General features: G+C 44.7%; 1 protein-coding gene across 1 annotated transcript in view; it reads left to right on the forward strand.

Moving 5' to 3' along the window:
* Positions 1 to 18,327, forward strand: part of oxr1a (oxidation resistance 1a) — a 62,333-nt gene that overhangs the window by 17,673 nt on the left and 26,333 nt on the right. Inside the window, exons 2-4 of the mRNA XM_070911594.1 lie at positions 2,763 to 2,845; positions 14,544 to 14,651; positions 16,201 to 16,314. Coding sequence (XP_070767695.1) covers positions 2,763 to 2,845; positions 14,544 to 14,651; positions 16,201 to 16,314 — 305 coding nt within the window. The remainder of the gene's footprint in view (positions 1 to 2,762; positions 2,846 to 14,543; positions 14,652 to 16,200; positions 16,315 to 18,327) is intronic.

Below are 18,327 nucleotides of genomic sequence, written 5' to 3' on the forward strand. Positions count from 1 at the left end.
GGCGGATTATATTTCATAACAGCAAAGCATGGAATCACAGTTATGATGTGTTGCCTCTAAATAGCAACTAAAACGCAATCATCCACAATCCACAGCTCCAGTTTGTGTTCTCCCACTGAAAGTAATCACCCTTCCCAGGTTTTCATTCGGAGACTGAATAATTGATTTGGCACACGCCCACAGTTTGTTCAACCATTGTGTTACTTCTCGACTCCTCATCCAAGGTTTTCATGGTGCTACACCTTATTTTATACACTACCCTAGCTGGGTCGTAATTCAGAGGGAATGCCTCAATAGTGACTGAAGTACAAATAATCTGGAGATGGCCCTATTTGAAGGCAATACGCACAAAAATGTTGAGAAATGATCAGTGGTAATGTAACTATGAGGGCCGAGCAAATAAGGACGTTCACTGTCGCTTATATACTCTAATACAGTGGTTTGGAAATGAGAAAAAGTTCAATTCTCTTTCTCATTCTTAAAATTTTAGACACGTCTCTAATCATTGCTCTCTAAATCATCAATCAAAGAATGAAGGGGAAAAGTCACTCTGTGGTGAAACCCCTTACAGTAAAGGTGTTTATGGGTCCAGAATGTTTGATCCATCTGACGTGCATAAATAAAAAGAGACGCCTGTTCCAAAGGGATCCCGAAACATCACCAACTTCATGGTAATTAGAACCAATCCAAACTGCAGTTGACCTGAACAGAGAACAGCCAAGAAGACAAAAGCCTTATTAGCTGTTAATTAACAAGCAGCCGTGATTAAAACAAAAGAGCAGCTATATAATAATAATAACAACAACAACAATAATAATAACAATAATAATAGTCGAAAGAATGTCAAGTCATCGAAACGAATCCCAAAACAAATGTGTTAGTTCTGCCTTGACCTCCTGCACCAACTTTCTGTAGCCAACTGGGCAGAATTTAGACAGATGATAACTTTTCAAACCAATTTAATAATTGGTTAAAATCAAGAAAATAGCCCTTTTAATATCATAAAACTTTTACACAGGATACTGATTTCCTAAAACATTTTCTCCTGCTGTGATTATGATTACTATACTGTATTAATACACTCGGGTATTAGTGGGTATATTGGTATATTGACACACAGACCTGAGCTTAAAACAAGACCCTACCCAACCCGATTACTAATATTTGGACCCGGTCTTACACAGGTCCTGGCTTTGGTTTCTGTTCCCCACAACCGAGTGGACCCATGAAGACCTCAACCTCACCACTCATATGTATATGCAACCTGTGATGAGAGGTGGCAAGAAGCCAGTCTTTTGTATTCAAGATTCTAAAAGGTTGGGAACCATTGCTTTAATAGTAAAGGACAGTAAAACTTTACCGTGTCTCATTTGACAACATCAGCGTTAGATCCATATATTTGCCAGCTCAAGCCTACTTTTCATGACCGGCACCGACAGTATCATGTTCACTAGACTGATATTTACACCTGAAGCAGCCCTGATTTCCCCTCCCCTCTCACTTTATGCCAGGCAGTCCTGAGCCCTAGAAATAGCAGCGCTGGTGTATGACTCATGTTTTGAGCTATCCGAGACGCCTGATGAAACGCGAATAAAGGGGCTCATTAGTCATGTGCAACACCTACAAAATAAAGATGGCTTCTGAGGGCACTGGATCAACATATACGACCAACATAAATCCTCAACCCAAACTCGGTGATTTCCTCCAATCAACTCCTTTCTTGGCCCTCACACTCTGCACATCCAAGCAACAAAGCCGTGTACATGATTCCTCAAGCCCATTTGGCTATGCTCCTTGTTCTCAGCCTTAAGTCAAAGACCAGAGTCTCAGCCCCTTTCCTAGACCTTCTCCATTCCCAAGAGTCCCCTTCCAGTTTCTTTCATCTCCCATCCTATCTTTTGCTCGTCTTTCATCTACTTGCTTCAATATTCCATCCACCCTCTTGCCTTCATCTCCATGCTTTCTCCCAACCTCGCCCAGCCCCCCAAGTTCCTCATGGCCTTTCTTCCATCATCTTCTGCCACCATCCACCCTTTCTTTTCTTTGTCCTTTGTATCCCCCAAACCCGCCATCTCTACCATATCATATTACTCTCAGATTAAAACCCCCAGTTGCCAGCTGTGTCCTCCTCTTATTCATCCATCCTGGATCTTCACCTCTGCCTTCTGCCCCTTCCTGTACCTTCTAGTGTCCCCCCCCCCCCATTACCCAACCAACACATAGCACAAAACCCTCCCTTCTCCTCCTTCCACCCTCTGGTCCAGCCCCCACTTTCCTTCTTCTCCATCTCCAGCTTTAGCACCCCCTCGCTTCCCAACCGAATCCATCTTCCTTTTCGGGCTCACATCCAGAGCGGCGGTGCCCTGATGGAGGTCAGCCTGGTCTCTGTGTGCCGTGAGAGGCAACATGGGGAAGAAGGCAAGGTGAACTGGTTTCAACGGCTGTCATTGCACCGTACGGTAGGCGAGGAGGAAGAAGGGAGAGAGAGGAGGAGGAGGAGGAGGAGGAGGAGGAGGGTGTGATAGAGGGAGAGCGAGGGCAGGAGGGTAGAAGCAGAGCGAGCGAGAAGGAGAGAGAGAGGGAGAGGGAGAGAGAGGGAAAAGTGGTCCAGTGCTCACAGCTCACATCGCTGGCTGGCTGGCTGGCTCGCTCACTGTTGACGAATGAGCTGTCTACCCACGGGGCTGGGAAACGGCAGCTTGTAACAAGCTGGGGAGAGAGGAACATGAATGTAATGCGTACCTTGCCTCGCTTGCTTTCAGATACCGGCCAGAAGAAGACTCCAGAGAAGAAGGATGGGAGGCGCATGTCGTTCCAGAGACCCAAAGGGACCATAGAATATTCTGTGAGTAACGCACAAGCAACTCTGCTCTTTCTGTGTTCATGTCATTATGTGTTTTTGACGCTTTTCTGCTCCCGTGCTGCTGCTTCTGTGCATGTCTGCTGCTGCTGCTGCTGCTGGTTTCTCTAGCTCTGACTAGCCCCAGTAATATTCTAGCGGTAGCACTTGTGTTTGTGTGTTGTGAAGGCACCGTGTCTGACCATGCTTGGTAGCTCATTAGTGAGGGGGAAGCATTTTGAGGATTTTGCCAGTGTGAACACGTGTACCTCATGCTCAAAGTGTTTACATAAAGAGGACAGTGTGTGTGTGTGTGTGTGTACACAGACAGCAGGGCAGCTGATAGAAAGCATGTGGAAACAGTGTATCCTCTGTTTAAGACTCCCCGTGCAGCAGCACAACACTCCAGCTCCATTTTGCATGTTGATGTATAGGAGGAAGAGAGGAATTATAGCTGCTCCGTACGTTTCCTCACGCTGGATCAGAGCAGGATAGACGGGCAGGAGCGCCGGCAGGACGAGCATTTGTTTTTCCATTCGCTCTCTGTGCCACATAGCGGAGAGCATTCCACCACAGAGCTCGCTGTGCTCGCGAATGACCTTCCAACTGCGTTGTCATTTCTATTGATTTAGCTGTTTTGTAGGAGAAGGGGTGGGGGGGGGGGGTTGAGTGAAGTGAGAGAGAGAGAGAGAGAGAGAGCGACAGGAAGGGAGGGAGAGGGCTCTGGTTCCCTGGCGTGAGCTGAAAATGGAGCCCGTCTCTGCTTTGCCTGGTTGTGTTCTTCAAATGACCCTCAAATCCAGCTGCAGTCAGACAGCTTTTCCTCGCCTCTCTCTCCGTGGCAACAGTGGGGAGTGGGATCGCTGTGGCTCAGCTCCGGCTGTCTGCTGAAAGGAGAGGAAGAGATGAAGGGAGGAAGGAGAGAGGAGAGGACGGCAGGGAGGGAGAGCAGGGTTTGTGGTCTCTCACCGACATTCCAGCCTCTTCTCCCAAACTCCTCTCTTTTCTGCCACTCGTTTTGACAACTGTTCTGTTTGTCCGGCTGTTGCTCCTGAGCTACTGTAGGCTCCGCTGTGATTGGCTCCCTTTCCCCACCTCCGACACCTCAGCAACAACAATACCACCTCCACATCCACCGCTTCCCCAACCTGTCAGTCATCCCGGACTTGCTGATTGACAAGGCCCTTGTTTATCTCGCCGGGGCTTGAACAACCTAAACCGCTACAACAGGAATATTTGTCAGAGCCAAAGTCATGGCCCTGATATGAGCAGCATAAGGGCCACAACGAGTCAACAAGATGGACAGAAATGCTGGTGGTAAAGAAAAATAGGGGGAAATTTAGTGTTTAGTTTAGATTTATATCTCAATCACACAGTATACCAATCACACAGTATACCAATCCTGTTGTTGTCAGCCATCACTCTCTCTCTTGCAGCCCCCCCCCCCCACTAGATTGCTGCTGTTGTGATGGATGGATCAGGCACCGGCAATGATTGTGTCCTGTAGCCTGACATGCTGCAGTGGTACGTAGCGCGGAGGCTGGGGGCCGCCAAGAGTGTTTAAAGGCAGAGTAACCAAGCCCTCCCCTACACTGTGACAGACACCTGGTCGCCAGTGTCCTACTGATTGAGAAGCAGCTTTATCTTAAACTCATCTCTCACGCTGAGGGTACGGCCAGCGATGTTTCCTTATTTCGCTCTCCAGCAGATAAGTTTTTAATCTATTGCCCGGCGCCCACAGGAAAAAGGAGGGTTTCCTCTTATGCTGCCTTATCGATACAATCTCCCTCCCTCCCCCTCGCCCCTCTACCTCAAACACAGGCTTCTTTCTCTGTCCCTTTTTTTTTGTATTGAGAAATAACCTGAGCAGCTGCAACCCATCTGCCTAGTCACTGATAACGCCAGTCCATTTAGCCAAGTCCAGCTATTGGCTGACCTGCATCCAATTAAAAAAAGTGTTTGAAGTCGATGGGAACAACAGAGATAGATGAGGCGACAGAAAGATGCAGACAGAGGGGCAAAGAGCAGCACAGAGGTGAGCCACACAGAGGGGGGGGGGGCTTTGTCTTTCCACTGACTGTCTGAGAGTACGGCCAGTCAAAGTCAAACAAAATTAGGAACTGAGAGAGTGCAGGACGCACATTGTTATCACCAGACACACCAACTTTATCACACCGTGGACATAGATGCTCCACTTGGGATGCTATTTTGGATTTTGCCTGAACTCCGGGGATCCACAGGGCGTCTTGACTAACAAATAGCAGCGGATAGAGTTGCAGGAGCATTTGGGTTTGTTACAATTTACAACTGTGGAAAGCCTCACAATCATATTTTCATAGCTTTGGCCTTCATTTCTACCAGTTATGAAAACATTGCACTCTCCAAGCTCAGCGATTGATCTCGGGAGACATGGTGGCATTGCTAAAAACAAGTCAGATGGGGCTAGAAAGGTGAGCAGTCAGATGATCTGACAGGTTGTAAGAAAGTTACAGTTCAGGCGGATTCTTTTGTGTTTTCCCTCACTGTATGGGAAAACTCACAAACGACACGATTATGGTAATACAGTAGGTTGAACCAGGAAGTTGGGCTCTAAACTGTAATGGATATTTACAACAGGCAGTTTGGGTAATACATCTGTTCACCTCCATTTTCAGGATAACCTGAGGGGTTTGTTTAAAACCTCTCCGATCAGGGCATCATAGTGGCCCAGGGATTTCTAAGATGCTGACCATGTAATGACAACATCCCCAGTTCTTTTCCTGTCACCCCTCTACTGCTTGCTATCAAATAAAGGCATAAATGCCCCCCAAAATACAGTGGGATCGTTTGTTTCTTACAGCTTCAGACATCTCTTCAGTGTTATTGCCACATTAACTTGGTGAGTTCAGTTTCATCAAAACCAACAGCAACCATGGCCAAGCTACAACGATAACATCTACGTTGTGATAAACTGGAGTTGTTCTTTAATGTTGAGTCATATTCAGTGTTTTGGCCCTGAACTTCCCATCCCACACTCTGTTTCAGTGTATTGCAGTGCACGCAGCAGAACTGGCACAGCAGAGCTCTCGTTACATTTTGTATAGTGACACTAGAGAGCAGTTTGTAGCAGAAAGGACTGTTTGTAGGCCGGGAAAGAAAGAGGGAAGTTGTCAGCATTCATGATGTTGTCATTCTGGCCAACAACAGGGTCAGTCAGATGGCGTTATTAACTGTATGTGTTCTAGTGGGGTGTAGAGAAGGAGTGATCATAGCACTCAGTCATTTGCCCTAAAATGTGTATTCACTTGTTCGGTGTCATTTGAAATATTTTGCCATGCTAGCGGCATGGCCCTCAGTCAGTCAGTCAGTCAGTCAGTCAGTCGGTCAGTCGGTCAGTCGGTCAACCACTTGTCCTGTGAAATATATCAACATCTGCTGGATGCAGTGACGCAAAACTTTCATTCACGGTTCCCAGAGGATGTATCCTAATGATTTTGGTGACAGTTCCTATAGCACCACCATGAGGATGGCATTTGTGGTTATATGTGAAATGTCTGGACCACAGGTCTGTCATAGTTAAACATTGTCCTAAACCATAGATTCGTATCAAATGATAAAAATCGATTTATCGCCCAGCTCTACTTGACAGTTTGCAATACTTCCGTCAATACCAAAAACATATTGAGGTTTGATACCCAGATGTGTCACAATTCCGCCAGATGTGAAGAAGATGAAGGCTGATAATGACAGAGACTCTCAGTATCACCAGTCTGCTGGTTGAATAGATTTCTGCTGGGCTGAGAGGAAGCACTGTGGGCATTAGAGGACTTGCGGACATTAGATGAGTCATACGCCGAGCGCCAGGTGTGTGTGTGTGTGTGTGTGTGTGTGTGTACGTGCGCACGCACAGAGAGACGCACACATCGACGGCAATCTTAACTCCTGACAATCAGTCACTCTGATTGCATTATTCACCGCTGGGTAGGAGAGTAGATCCCACTGTTCCAGCTCTTTCACAGCTCTCTGTCTGAGAGTAGGAGAGCAAGTCAATGGATGGTGGAGAAATGATGGGACTGGATGGGTGTGTGGATGGCGATGTTAAAAGGGACTGAGGAGGGGATGGAGGGGAATGCATGTGGAGAAGATGAAGACTGATTGGTGGGTAGAAGAGCAGACTAACACATGTCCCAGATGTCAGCATCTCACTCTGTTTCCTTTTAGTCGAAGCATTCATATTTGAACCAATGCACATTCTCCACCTACATGTTGGAGCCTGTGATTCTTTTTTAAAGTCAACCAAGGGGAAAAGCTAGAGAGGTAAAACACTGTCTCAGTCATCTTTTCATTTTCCGGAATGCACGTTTTATTTTAGCACATTGTGTGGTGACATCTCCAGTCAAATCAGCCCTCAGCCAGGGTTTGAGCCAGAGCGAGACACTGTGACAACTTCCCTTTGAAAACATGAACTGTCCTGCCACTACGAGCTCCCTGCGCCTGCTTGTCCCCGTAAAAAACCAAGGGCAGATCAATGCTGTTAGCAGGAATCTCGTATTTAGATTTTACAAGCTGGCGAAGTAATAAAATAAATGTTGATACAAACCACAAAATGACTTGGCTGTTATCTGGTGAACGTGCATTGCAGAGCCAGTCTGTATGCTCTGCCAGAGATGTCTGTTAGGGAGTGAAATGCCGCTCTGTATCGTCGTGATATTTAAAAGATTAGCAATGATTGCATGTTTTTTCGCGTTCAATAAAAGACCAACAGAGTGATGAGTGTGTCACTCACTAAACAATCCCGTGCGTGTCATTTTCCAGCCCTGTTCGTGGTAGCTAGACCTCAGTGGAGGACTGGCTGACAGCGGATGCTAGTAGACATTAAACAACAGTCAGGATCCCTTATACTGTAAGTGCATCACATTATATCCCACTGTAACGTTAGCTGACAGTAGCTCAGCATCCAAAGGTGAGACTGAGAGCTGCCAGCAGGATCAATTTAGACGATATCTGCAGATTCATTGTCAAACGTGGCTTACCAGTAGTTTGTCATTATTACCATAGCAGTGGAAAAGTACATGGCAGTCATCACTAGATAAAATTATGCTTTTGAATGTAATGATCAGAGTAATAAGAAATTAGTTTTAGGTATTCTCAATTCTTTATGTAATCAATAACAAAATTGGTTGTTTGTCCAATACAGTGGTTCCCAAGGTAGGGGTCATGACGCCCACAAAGGGTCGCAAGACAAATCTGAGGGGTCACAAGGTGATTAAGAAGATAGGACAGCCGAGAAACATATATCTGCTACACCAAATTATATTCACTGTTTCAGACTTTCCTGTAATCTTTGCTTTGTGAATTACTAGATAATATTACTTTTAATAATTATTCAGTAATAATTGGTTCAACTAGTGACAACCGGTACACAAATGCAACCTGTGAAGAGGGGGCCCTGGCAGACATTGCATTGTTTTAAGGGGTCGCAAGCTAAAAAGGTTGGGAACCCATGGTCTGATATAACATGTCTAACATCAATTCAATTCATCATTTGAATGTTAATCTGTAGCACTCAGCTGCTGCTGCCCCCCCCCCCCCCCCCCCCCCCAATAGAAAAGCAATAGAAAAGTACTAATGGGGTCATTTGACCCCTTCCTTGAAAATCCTGGCTTAAATACTGCCTGAGCCTTGGCATTTCGAAGTCATAGTGAATCTCCTTTTGCTTTGCTGGTTCTTGCGTGTCACTAGGTCCTTGTATATGTGTTTGTAAATCAGTGGAAAGGCCTGAAGCAGGAGGTCCGAGCCCCTCACAAGGAGGGATCCATCACAGCAAACTTGTCCTGTGTCCCCTTGAAAAGGTCAGAATAATGTGACTTTCTCCCCCGTCACTTTATAGAGGGTCTAAATTTAGGTCTGCAAACGATCAGCAAGGGTGTGCTTGCACACAATACACATACCATTAGGGTAGTAGCGACAAAGTTGCCATGGCAACTGTCATGCTAAAGCCGGGCTTCATCCTTCATTATAAAATGTGGAGCGATAGCTGCTTTGATATGGCATTATGGGTGATTAAACCGTACACTGTTGAGTTTTATTTCCAGTTTAATGACAGCATAGTTGATTCATTGTGTTGATTATGGTTTATCTTGTACTCCCTCAGTTTTTTTTTTGTAGTTTTTAGTTTTTTTTCTTTTCATTGTGACTCATTTTGTCATGCTGAATCAGAGGTGGTCAGAGGTGGTCTCTGCAGAAACAGTTCCGACATGAAACTGTGGATCAGCCAACTCCTGTGAATGGTTACCTTTTCTGACCAAGAAGCCGTAGCTCTGAGTTTTGGATCTTATTGCCTTGGTCGGCCCTTTGCTGTAGCACTCATAGATTTACTCTCACGTTCCATACATAATGTTCTCACCAAGACGCCAGCGGACTCTTTAATGGACCTATTAGTCTTTGGCTGTCCAGCCGACTGCCCTTGTTGAATCCGTGCGTCCTCTCCTGTTCAACAAGGTGACCATTAGCTCGATGTCAGTCACTCTCGAGATGGCTGCCACGGCCTTCCTCTACCCTTCTGCTGGAAAGGGACGGATGTCACCAGAACAGGAAGAAGCTTAATTATTCATCCCCAGTTTGAGATGAATAATGGGCATTATTGATCCGGAGGATAAGAAGATAGGGTGCACCTGTCATTAGTGGCTATGATCCTGATTGTGATTACTCTCTCTTTCTCTTCCCCTCCCTCCCTCCCTCCCTCGTTCTGCTGTCAATGTGTCAATAACAGGTCTTTATCAGTGGGTCACATTTGCATGTCCCCTGTCCTCTGCCACTTAATTGAGTTAGAGATAGCTCCTCTTACAGTACGATCAATGGCTGCATCTCTTAGGCTCGGTGGAGTCACATGTCCATGTGTCGTTGTTAGTGGTGCCTCGGTGGTTCTGTGATCCGTACAAAGGATTAATTAAGCTTAAATGGCAAACTTGAATCATGCTATTATCACACCACATTTGGTGCCAAGATCAGCCCTTCACCTGGCCTTGCCAATGTTTACTTCACAACACCAGATATTTTTACCCATATTGATTGGCTGAGCTCCTGATACAAGAACTAACAGAGCAGCTGTTTAGTACAAGAGCCAGATGCTGTCACAGGTCAGGCCAAGCTTTAAAATATCTAGTTTGTTGGGCAAAAAGCACATGTTTCGTGGCCTTATATTGCAGAATGCCCAAGAAAGCTGTATAAAAACCGTGTTTTAGGAGCTGTAAATGTCCTGTAGACCTGAATGTCCTATAGGCTGGCTTTGTGCTGAGCAACAGAGGAGCCATAAAGCTAAAAATAAATAGTTCATGGATGAGACGGTAGCAAATAGCACCTAGGGAGAATCGATGCTCTGTGCTGAAGCCGCCTGGATGAAAGGCTCTGACACTGTAGGAGCCCTGCTGATTATTAACTCCTCGTGTTCCTTATGTCGCTTAAAACAAGACTTTGAGTCTCAATCTTGAAACGACAGCCATGCACCAAGGACAAACACAAATGCTGAACAGGGGACTGTAAATCCTTTTAGGATGGGATGATTGATACTTTATAATGGTTAGGCTATACTTTGAAGTTATCATCCTGCGTTTTACGGCTATGTTGTACATACGCGGTGAGTGCGTATTTTGTATGTATCACTGTGGAGTCACAGAGACTTTGCCACTCTGGGCCTGATCTCCGAGACGCCTGTTTATCTAGCTGACGTGCTGCTGTTGTCTGAATGTGCAGCGCGACTCCCTTCACAGAGCTGATGGGATGAGGGACCTTGATGCTGTCATAAGATGTCTAAGAGCACTTGTTAATGACACAGTTATGAGGAGATGTTGGTGATGGGACACACTGCTGTCACCACATCCTCCTTCTGTCTTTTTTGTGGTTTTGCTTCACTGGTTTCTCTTAGTCACTCTGGTGAAAGACACCAAGGTATTTTCTAGTTGTTGTTCTTCACCACACCGCCTGACTTTGGACTGTATCGACTTGATCTGAAATCCAAACATCAGTGAGTGTGTCGACATGCAAACTAGTGCCCCCCGGTTTTGATCTTATTTGGGATGTGACGTTTACATGCAACATGGTGAAACCTAGTTTTTCAGCTCCTTGTATACTTGACTCTAACAGCATGCATCAGTACAGGCCGGCCTTTGAAGCCTCAACATCTCAATTGCAGTTACATTTCTTAACCTGACAGCCATGAGTCCATGAGCTTTATCCATGTCTTCACTGCCTCGGTTGCTGTGCAACCTCCATTTAACTTAATCTCCACTTTGATCGAATTATTGAATTAATTGTGGCCTGATGAACAAGCAGTGAAAATCTAAAGGTATCAGATAGCATTTTGAAATATGACGGATGCCTTCTAATTTGATTTGTTTCTAGAAAATGATCAAATTAGGTTTAATCTAGCTGCACAATTTAATCATCTCAGCAAGTTGATGTTACTGTGCGTCTCCACTTTGACCCTTCAAGGGGATCTGTCTGTGAACAGGGCGAAAATAGACGTTCTGTGTGAATCATTATGTTTCACTTGTCGCAAAGTTATTTTGTTTTTAATCTTGTGTAGTGTAATTGTCAGCAGCTGTGTTTGAGGGGTAAAGATTTGCCTTTTGTCCTCGCTTCACTTTAATCTGGTGACATCCATCTGCAGCCAGTTACCAGTCTAGAATGGTCGATCCCCACCCATCCCATCTTCATCTGCAGTGTGGTTCTGCTCACAGTGTAACCTCTGCCAGTGAAACTACTATCTCAGTCAGCCCTGCACAGCCCTGCCCACCAAATCCATACTGCACAACGCATCCCTGCGCTGCCTTGTTCATTGTTGTCCAAACAACGTCGCACTCATTGCTGAGTCAGGGAGACTGTATCCCAGCAGCGTGACTGACCACGGATCTGATTGGTTTGTTCCCCCCACAGGGTAGGGCATCCAAACCCAGTGTAGCCCGCAATCTGGGCTTTGGCCTTGAACTTAGCACCCTCTCAGCCCAGGTTTGTCCACCCCTAACAAGTTCAGCCGTCATAGTCCAGCCCAGGTTAAAGGGACAAGAGGAAATGTGTAAGAAGTAACCAGTGATGAGCTTTTTATCATACGACTTAATTGTCAGTTGCAGTAAGAGGGTTTTCCCAGAGCCGTTGTATCAATGTTGTTGTTGTTCCTCTGGTGGCCTGTAGTGGTGTTGCTTCGGCCGTAGTTTAAATAACCACCATCATTAATCATTTAGAACGACTCCTACAGTATATTCAGTATCAGTGCATGGACGGACATTCTGCTGAAGTTGATGTAGAATTTGGATCCAAATGCAACACACGGCCGACATGTCTCAGACGTTTGAAGGTCTACTGTTCCTGCTTCTTGTGGTGGGAATGCACCACCGTCTTATACTGGGATCAGTCGTGTTTTTTTCCCCTCGACCAAGAAGAAATATACGTATATATATATATATGGAGCTTTTTTTGATAGAGAAGTGGCGCCTGACCTTCTCAATCCTAACTCGGTCCTAACCCGGCTTTCATATCCCCACAGACCAGTCCACACCGACATTGTTCCTGTCCCGAGCCTTGGCCCTTGTCTCCAGGGGCCTGCTCTATCCCACCCTCGGAAGATGCTCAAGCTAACAAGCTAAATAACACACTTTGAATATTTGTGCTGATGAGCGCTTGATTCGCTCGCCTCTCGGAGCCACAGACTCTGGAGATGATCCCATATGGCTCTGTTGTTCTTGCTAAATCAAGTACACTTTGTGTATGTCAAATATTTGAAATATGAATTCCTCCGAGCTCTTGTTTCAAGCCAAGTCTTGTCCCGTGCACACTTCATCTCTCTCTTTCCGAGTTAAGTATTTTGTCTCATGAAATGCTGCCTGACACCCGTGTAATACAGTGAAAGATGCAATAGCTTCTAATTTTTCACTTCACAATGACTCTCAGTTGCTACCCGGAGACTAAACGGCCTGTTGTTGGAGCTTGAGTTAGTGCGCATCGCTGTGGTATTTACTGTGAAAGCTGTGGTTGCTAACAGCGTCTGAGTTTCTGTATTTTCTGCTTCTTCCCCTCGATGTTGTGTTGTGTTGACATGTTCATGATCATGTCATGTGCGACTGCCTCACACACAATCATACTGTGTTACTAATGTTCCAGCTTGTCTGTGTTGGTTGCCTTCACTCAGCTACCTGTCTGTGACTGTGCTGTGTGTGTGTGTGTGTCTCTCTGTCTGTCTGTCTGTCTGTCTGTCTGTGCAAGAATATCCTCCTGGAAACAATCTGTCATGTCAAGAATTTGAAGAAGCTGTCATTCCTTGGTGTTTTTGTGGGACTTTTTGCACACACACACACACACACACACACACACACACACACACACACACACACATGCTAAGAGCCACTGAGGCAGTCCCATGACTGCTGCACTAAAGCACACAGTGCCATTATCCTGTCCTAATTATACACAGCTCAGAGTCAGCCCTGCCTGTCTGGTTTTCGGGGGTTCTCTCTCCCCCGAGCTCACTTTTCTTTCACACATTTCTCACACATGCAGGCGCTTTCTGACATGGTTGTCAGCCTTATTTGGAAGGTAGAAACTCCCACTGTGCATGTTAGATGCTTAACTAGTGCAGACACGTGGAGCACATACTCTGTTGTATGGATTTTAACTGGTGGAGACAAGCGAATGCACCTGTGTCACACTGCGGGGTGCAGCAGCTGAGCACAGGGTGTAGCCACAACAGCAGCCTGCATGATGCGTTAAACCTCGGCTAACACGAAGTGCTACCTCTCCTTCTGCTTGTTTGTTCACTTTAATATGGCTTAGGATTACATGCTCCATCAATCTTAATTAAATGACTCAGTTAGTGCTGAATAGATTCGTCGGTTAATGACTGATCAGTTCTTTTAAGTTATTGATTAAGCAAAAATGTCAACAATGTTTGCGTTCAGCTCCTCAAATGTGAGGATTTGTTGCGTATTTCTGTTTTGTATCATTGTAATCGGAATATTTTTAGGTTTAGAGCTATCGATCGGACAAAATAGCTTTCCGGTCTCGCACTGCACATAGCCTATGCAGTTTATAAGAATAATGGTGGCAGATTTACCTCTCAAAATTTTTGCAAAAAGAGGTAGACAAAAGCCTCTGTTTTAAAGAAATGACAACTGTCGCTGGCAGATTTGATCAGCTATAGCCAGCCAGCTAGCTAATTAAGCTCAAATTAGCTCCGTTCCAAAGGCTTTTTATGAGGAGCTTGTTGCTTTATAGACTAAATGATTAATCAGATAATTGAAAAAAAAAAAACAATAGAGAGATGAATCAATAATGAAAATAATCATTTGCATTCACAGCTGTTGCCCTAGACTTGCACATTTAAGAGTCCTCCTTGTTTTAAATTGAACAAAGGTAGATGCTGCAACGTGACACAAGACTGCAGTTGACATTCATGTCAGTTCATATTTCTGCCAGCAACATTGCTTTAATTTATTCCTGGTCAACCGCTGACAACTTTAATTTGCACAACTTCCCAAAATCTAACATGCAAAACAATCAAACATTGGATTTTGGACATTTATCAAAGAAATAATTGCGCAGTCTTTCAGCTTTTCACATCTTCATGTCTCGCCTGTACAGCTTTAAGGAAATGCCCTGATACACAAGCAGGAGTGTGATTGTTTTTTTTTTTTTGTGTGTGTGTGTGTCTCCTCTCTCTTGTTTTGTGGTCCAGGTGGAATCGCGGGACACGTTGAACAGCATTGCGCTCAAGTTTGACACCACACCCAACGAGCTGGTTCAGCTGAACAAGCTGTTCTCCAGAGCAGTGGTGCCTGGCCAGGTGTGAACCCGCCGTGCACGCCTTCACTGACATATTCAGCTGCATCACCTCATCACCGTCCCACAGCAACTTCACACATCCAGCATCTCACCCACCGCTCCACCTCGTAATAGCCGCTTTTGCCTTGATCTCACACCCGCTAAACGTTTTCTACAGTGCATACGGGACTTTAGGTGGAGAACGTTTTTTTGGGAACATCACATGCTGCCCGTGTTTATCCTCCTACTTCCTCTGAGCAACTTGCTGACACACTGTTCACAACCCTACTGTCTGTATCCCCACTTAATTGCCCGCTAATTACAGTGTAACTCGTCCCATTAGGATGCAATTCATCGCAAAAGACCCATTTTGTTTCTAAAATGGTATAATAATATGTGCTCCCAGAGATGCTTTAGTTCCGACAACATGACACAAACTACCCGTCTTTAGCTCGCTAAACACGCTGCCAGCTTCCCTGGCTGTCATGTTTGTCTTTTTTCAGCAATAGACCCAAATTCTAAATGTGTTTTCTAATGGGGGGGGGGACAAACATCCAAAATTACATTTTGTCTCTGTATTTCTTGGCGTCCAAAATGAAATCCGGACGAACGGAGACGAGACACATACGCCAATCCCGTTGGCACCCCCCCCCCCTCAGCTCTCTGCAAACAATACTGAGTTGAGCTGCGTCCAAACAGTGAGGTGTGGAGAGTGCTTACTGAGCCACCAATCCTCTCTCTGCTTCTCCAGCTGACGCAGAATTTACACCACAGGAAAAACAGCTCATCGCTGTAACTTTGAAAGCTGTAGCTAGATTTATATTTCATCTCATAACTTCTTACACAAGCCAAAAATGTACCAATGTACCAAATTTAACGGCTTTTATACCTCCTAACCTTTTTTTTCACTATTCAGTAGATATAGGTGTATAGGTCTTAATGTGGCAACCACGAATGTCCCTACAGATGCAGTCATTGTAGAGGTGCCACGTCTCTTATCAGAGGTCAGGTATACTTTTGCCATCCCTGTATTTCCTATTCTTAAATGACTGAATTTGGAAAGCCTTCCATGTTCCCTGGTATGAATCTTCTCATCTAACTTGCAGCCGGAAAGCAAATAAGTGTATTTAAGGTTAAACAATTCCTTTAACAGCTAGCCATCCCCCTTCTTTGTCATTACGTTACACACCGCATGGAACTCAAACTTAATGTAAGCATGGAAAAATAACACATTGCCTACATTCACTCTACGTGTTCATAAAACATAACAACATAAAAAACCATCAGACACCACGTTCCCATTGCTGCTAATTCTGACACGTTGACGCCATGACAGTCACTTCCCCTTTCACTGTTTATCCTAGTCAATAGCATCAGGCTATTCACATGATTTCATGTTATTTGCCTTGTCAAACTTGTGGTTGGGCTGTGTGCATATGTCTGTGTGTGAGAGAGAGAGAGATGCCCTTTTATTTATTTTTCTCCCTGTGCGTGCATGTGTGGTGTGCAATATATGCGTGTTTGCACAAAGGCAGTGCCTGTGTAAATACAGACATGGATTGTGTTTGCAGGTTCTGTACGTTCCTGATCCCGAGTACGTCTCCAGTGTTGGAAGCTCCCCCTCCCTCAGTCCCATCAGCCCCCTGTCTCCCACCTCCTCAGAAGCTGATTTAGAGAAGGTGACGGTACGTTGACCACGCCTCTGATGCATCTCACACACTCAGAAAATGTCCAAGGTATACTAACCTTACTATTGTGGTGCTGTCTTTGGACCTGGGTTTTTTTTCTTCCAGGTAACAGAAAAGAAGCAGGAGAACTTGCTAGAACATTTGAATTGTTTGATGGGCCATTGTTTTATTTAATTTGGTCAAAGATAGCTCACCGTGATCAATAGGGAAACTCCGAACAAATTCCATAAGGCTCTGTACAACAAATGCATTCAAATGTTAGAATCTCAGGAAGTTGAGGCCACACACAGAGGCTCACATGCACTACTTGCACACGTCAACACCATTTAAACACATTCACACACACACACACACACACACACACACACACACACACCCTACACATAAACACTGACTTATTGCTGTCACATTTTAAAGCTCTGTTCATTGTCAGCCTAAAGGTGAACATCCAGGATGCTGTGTCATGCTGTCAAAGACAACAAGAGGTGCCAATAATTTCCAAGGATGGGTCAAACAATAGAACCAAGGACAGTTAGTGATCTGTGTGTGTGTGTGTGTGTATGTGTGTGTGTGTGTGTGTACGGTGTTTCACATGTAGTGACAAGCCAGGACATACGTGTTGCTTCACAATAATGGCTGTTTTTCTCCATTGTTAACCGTGTGATGGAGGCTCTTCTTCTTCTAGTGCATTCACCCAGAGAAATGTGTGTGTTCTCTCCATTGTGCTTTAAAAGCAATGCAAGGTTGCGGGCGAAGGAGGTTTAGTGTAGTTGACATTATTAGAAGTAAATCACACGCAACTACAAAAATGTCACAATAACGTCCCAAGATTTATTTCCTTTTGTGGTCCTTGATGCAAAGCGTCCAGGTGACAAGGTGCCATCTCAATTTTCATTAATAAAATTCCCCCAAGTCGAACAGCACAAAATGCATTATACAACATTCCCATGAATTATAACTTGGATGATAAGATTACATTCCCACGTTTTCCATGAGCCAATATGTGACCTTCTTTTTGAAACTGTGGTCGTTCTTTTCTTTCCGACCCGACTTCACCCTGACTAACTCGTTCTGAGAAATCTCTTTTACTGTATGTTTCTGTCTTTCTCCCAGATTGAGTAGTCAAAGGAGCTCAAGGCCTTCCCCCAAGGCCCTCAATGCCATTCTCTCTCCACTCAGATGTCCGGTAGAGAACTAAAAGAGGGGACAGTAAATCTAAATCTGACCATTTAGGACAGTACTGTAAGCTGTATAAAGTAAGCTGCTGTAAACGTAGCATATACTTTAGTGAGTATAAAAAGAGAGATAGGGTGTAGTTTTGTTTGACATCAATGAACAACAGTAAATGTAATTAGGCATTTATGACGCTGATCAACAGAAACAATACACTCAAATGTCTTGTCACACACTTCCTAGTTCATTTACATATTTTCTTTAATAAGATTATCTATTTAACTCATTTCATTTCCTTGTATTCTTAAATAGGAAATGTATTATACTGCTGTCTTAAGAAGGCAGCTCAAAAACATGCATTTGTATATGTACTTTCATATATCTATATGTGCAAAAGAGACCATGACTTTGTGTGTGCTGTATCCTGTTAATACATTTACATTGACCTATGAAGGGGGAAGCCGGTTGCCAGAGTAACTTTTATGGAAAGACAGCTTGGGGTCCCTTTTCAAACATGGAAGCTGACATGTAAAATTGCTGGAGCATTTATTGAACAAAGTGCAGTGTGTTAAATGGGCTATTAGGGAAAACGGTCTCTGCTAATGCTGCGGCTCTTAATTAGTATTCACAGCTCTGACAGACGGATTTTGGTTTTTATTCCTGCTTCTTATATAATACATTTACACGACCTGTACATCATCTTGTCCCTCTCTGCTTCACCAGTGTCACGTAAGAAATGGAGACAAGCTGGAGGTTAGAGGCATGTTGTTTGTGTGTGAAGTGACTTCAGGTCTGGTTCCAGTCAGCCGTAGACATCCTGTCTTCGCAGCTCTTAAG

Source organism: Enoplosus armatus, chromosome 9 (genome assembly GCF_043641665.1).
Source record: "Enoplosus armatus isolate fEnoArm2 chromosome 9, fEnoArm2.hap1, whole genome shotgun sequence".
NCBI classification, from domain to species: Eukaryota; Metazoa; Chordata; class Actinopteri; order Centrarchiformes; family Enoplosidae; genus Enoplosus; species Enoplosus armatus.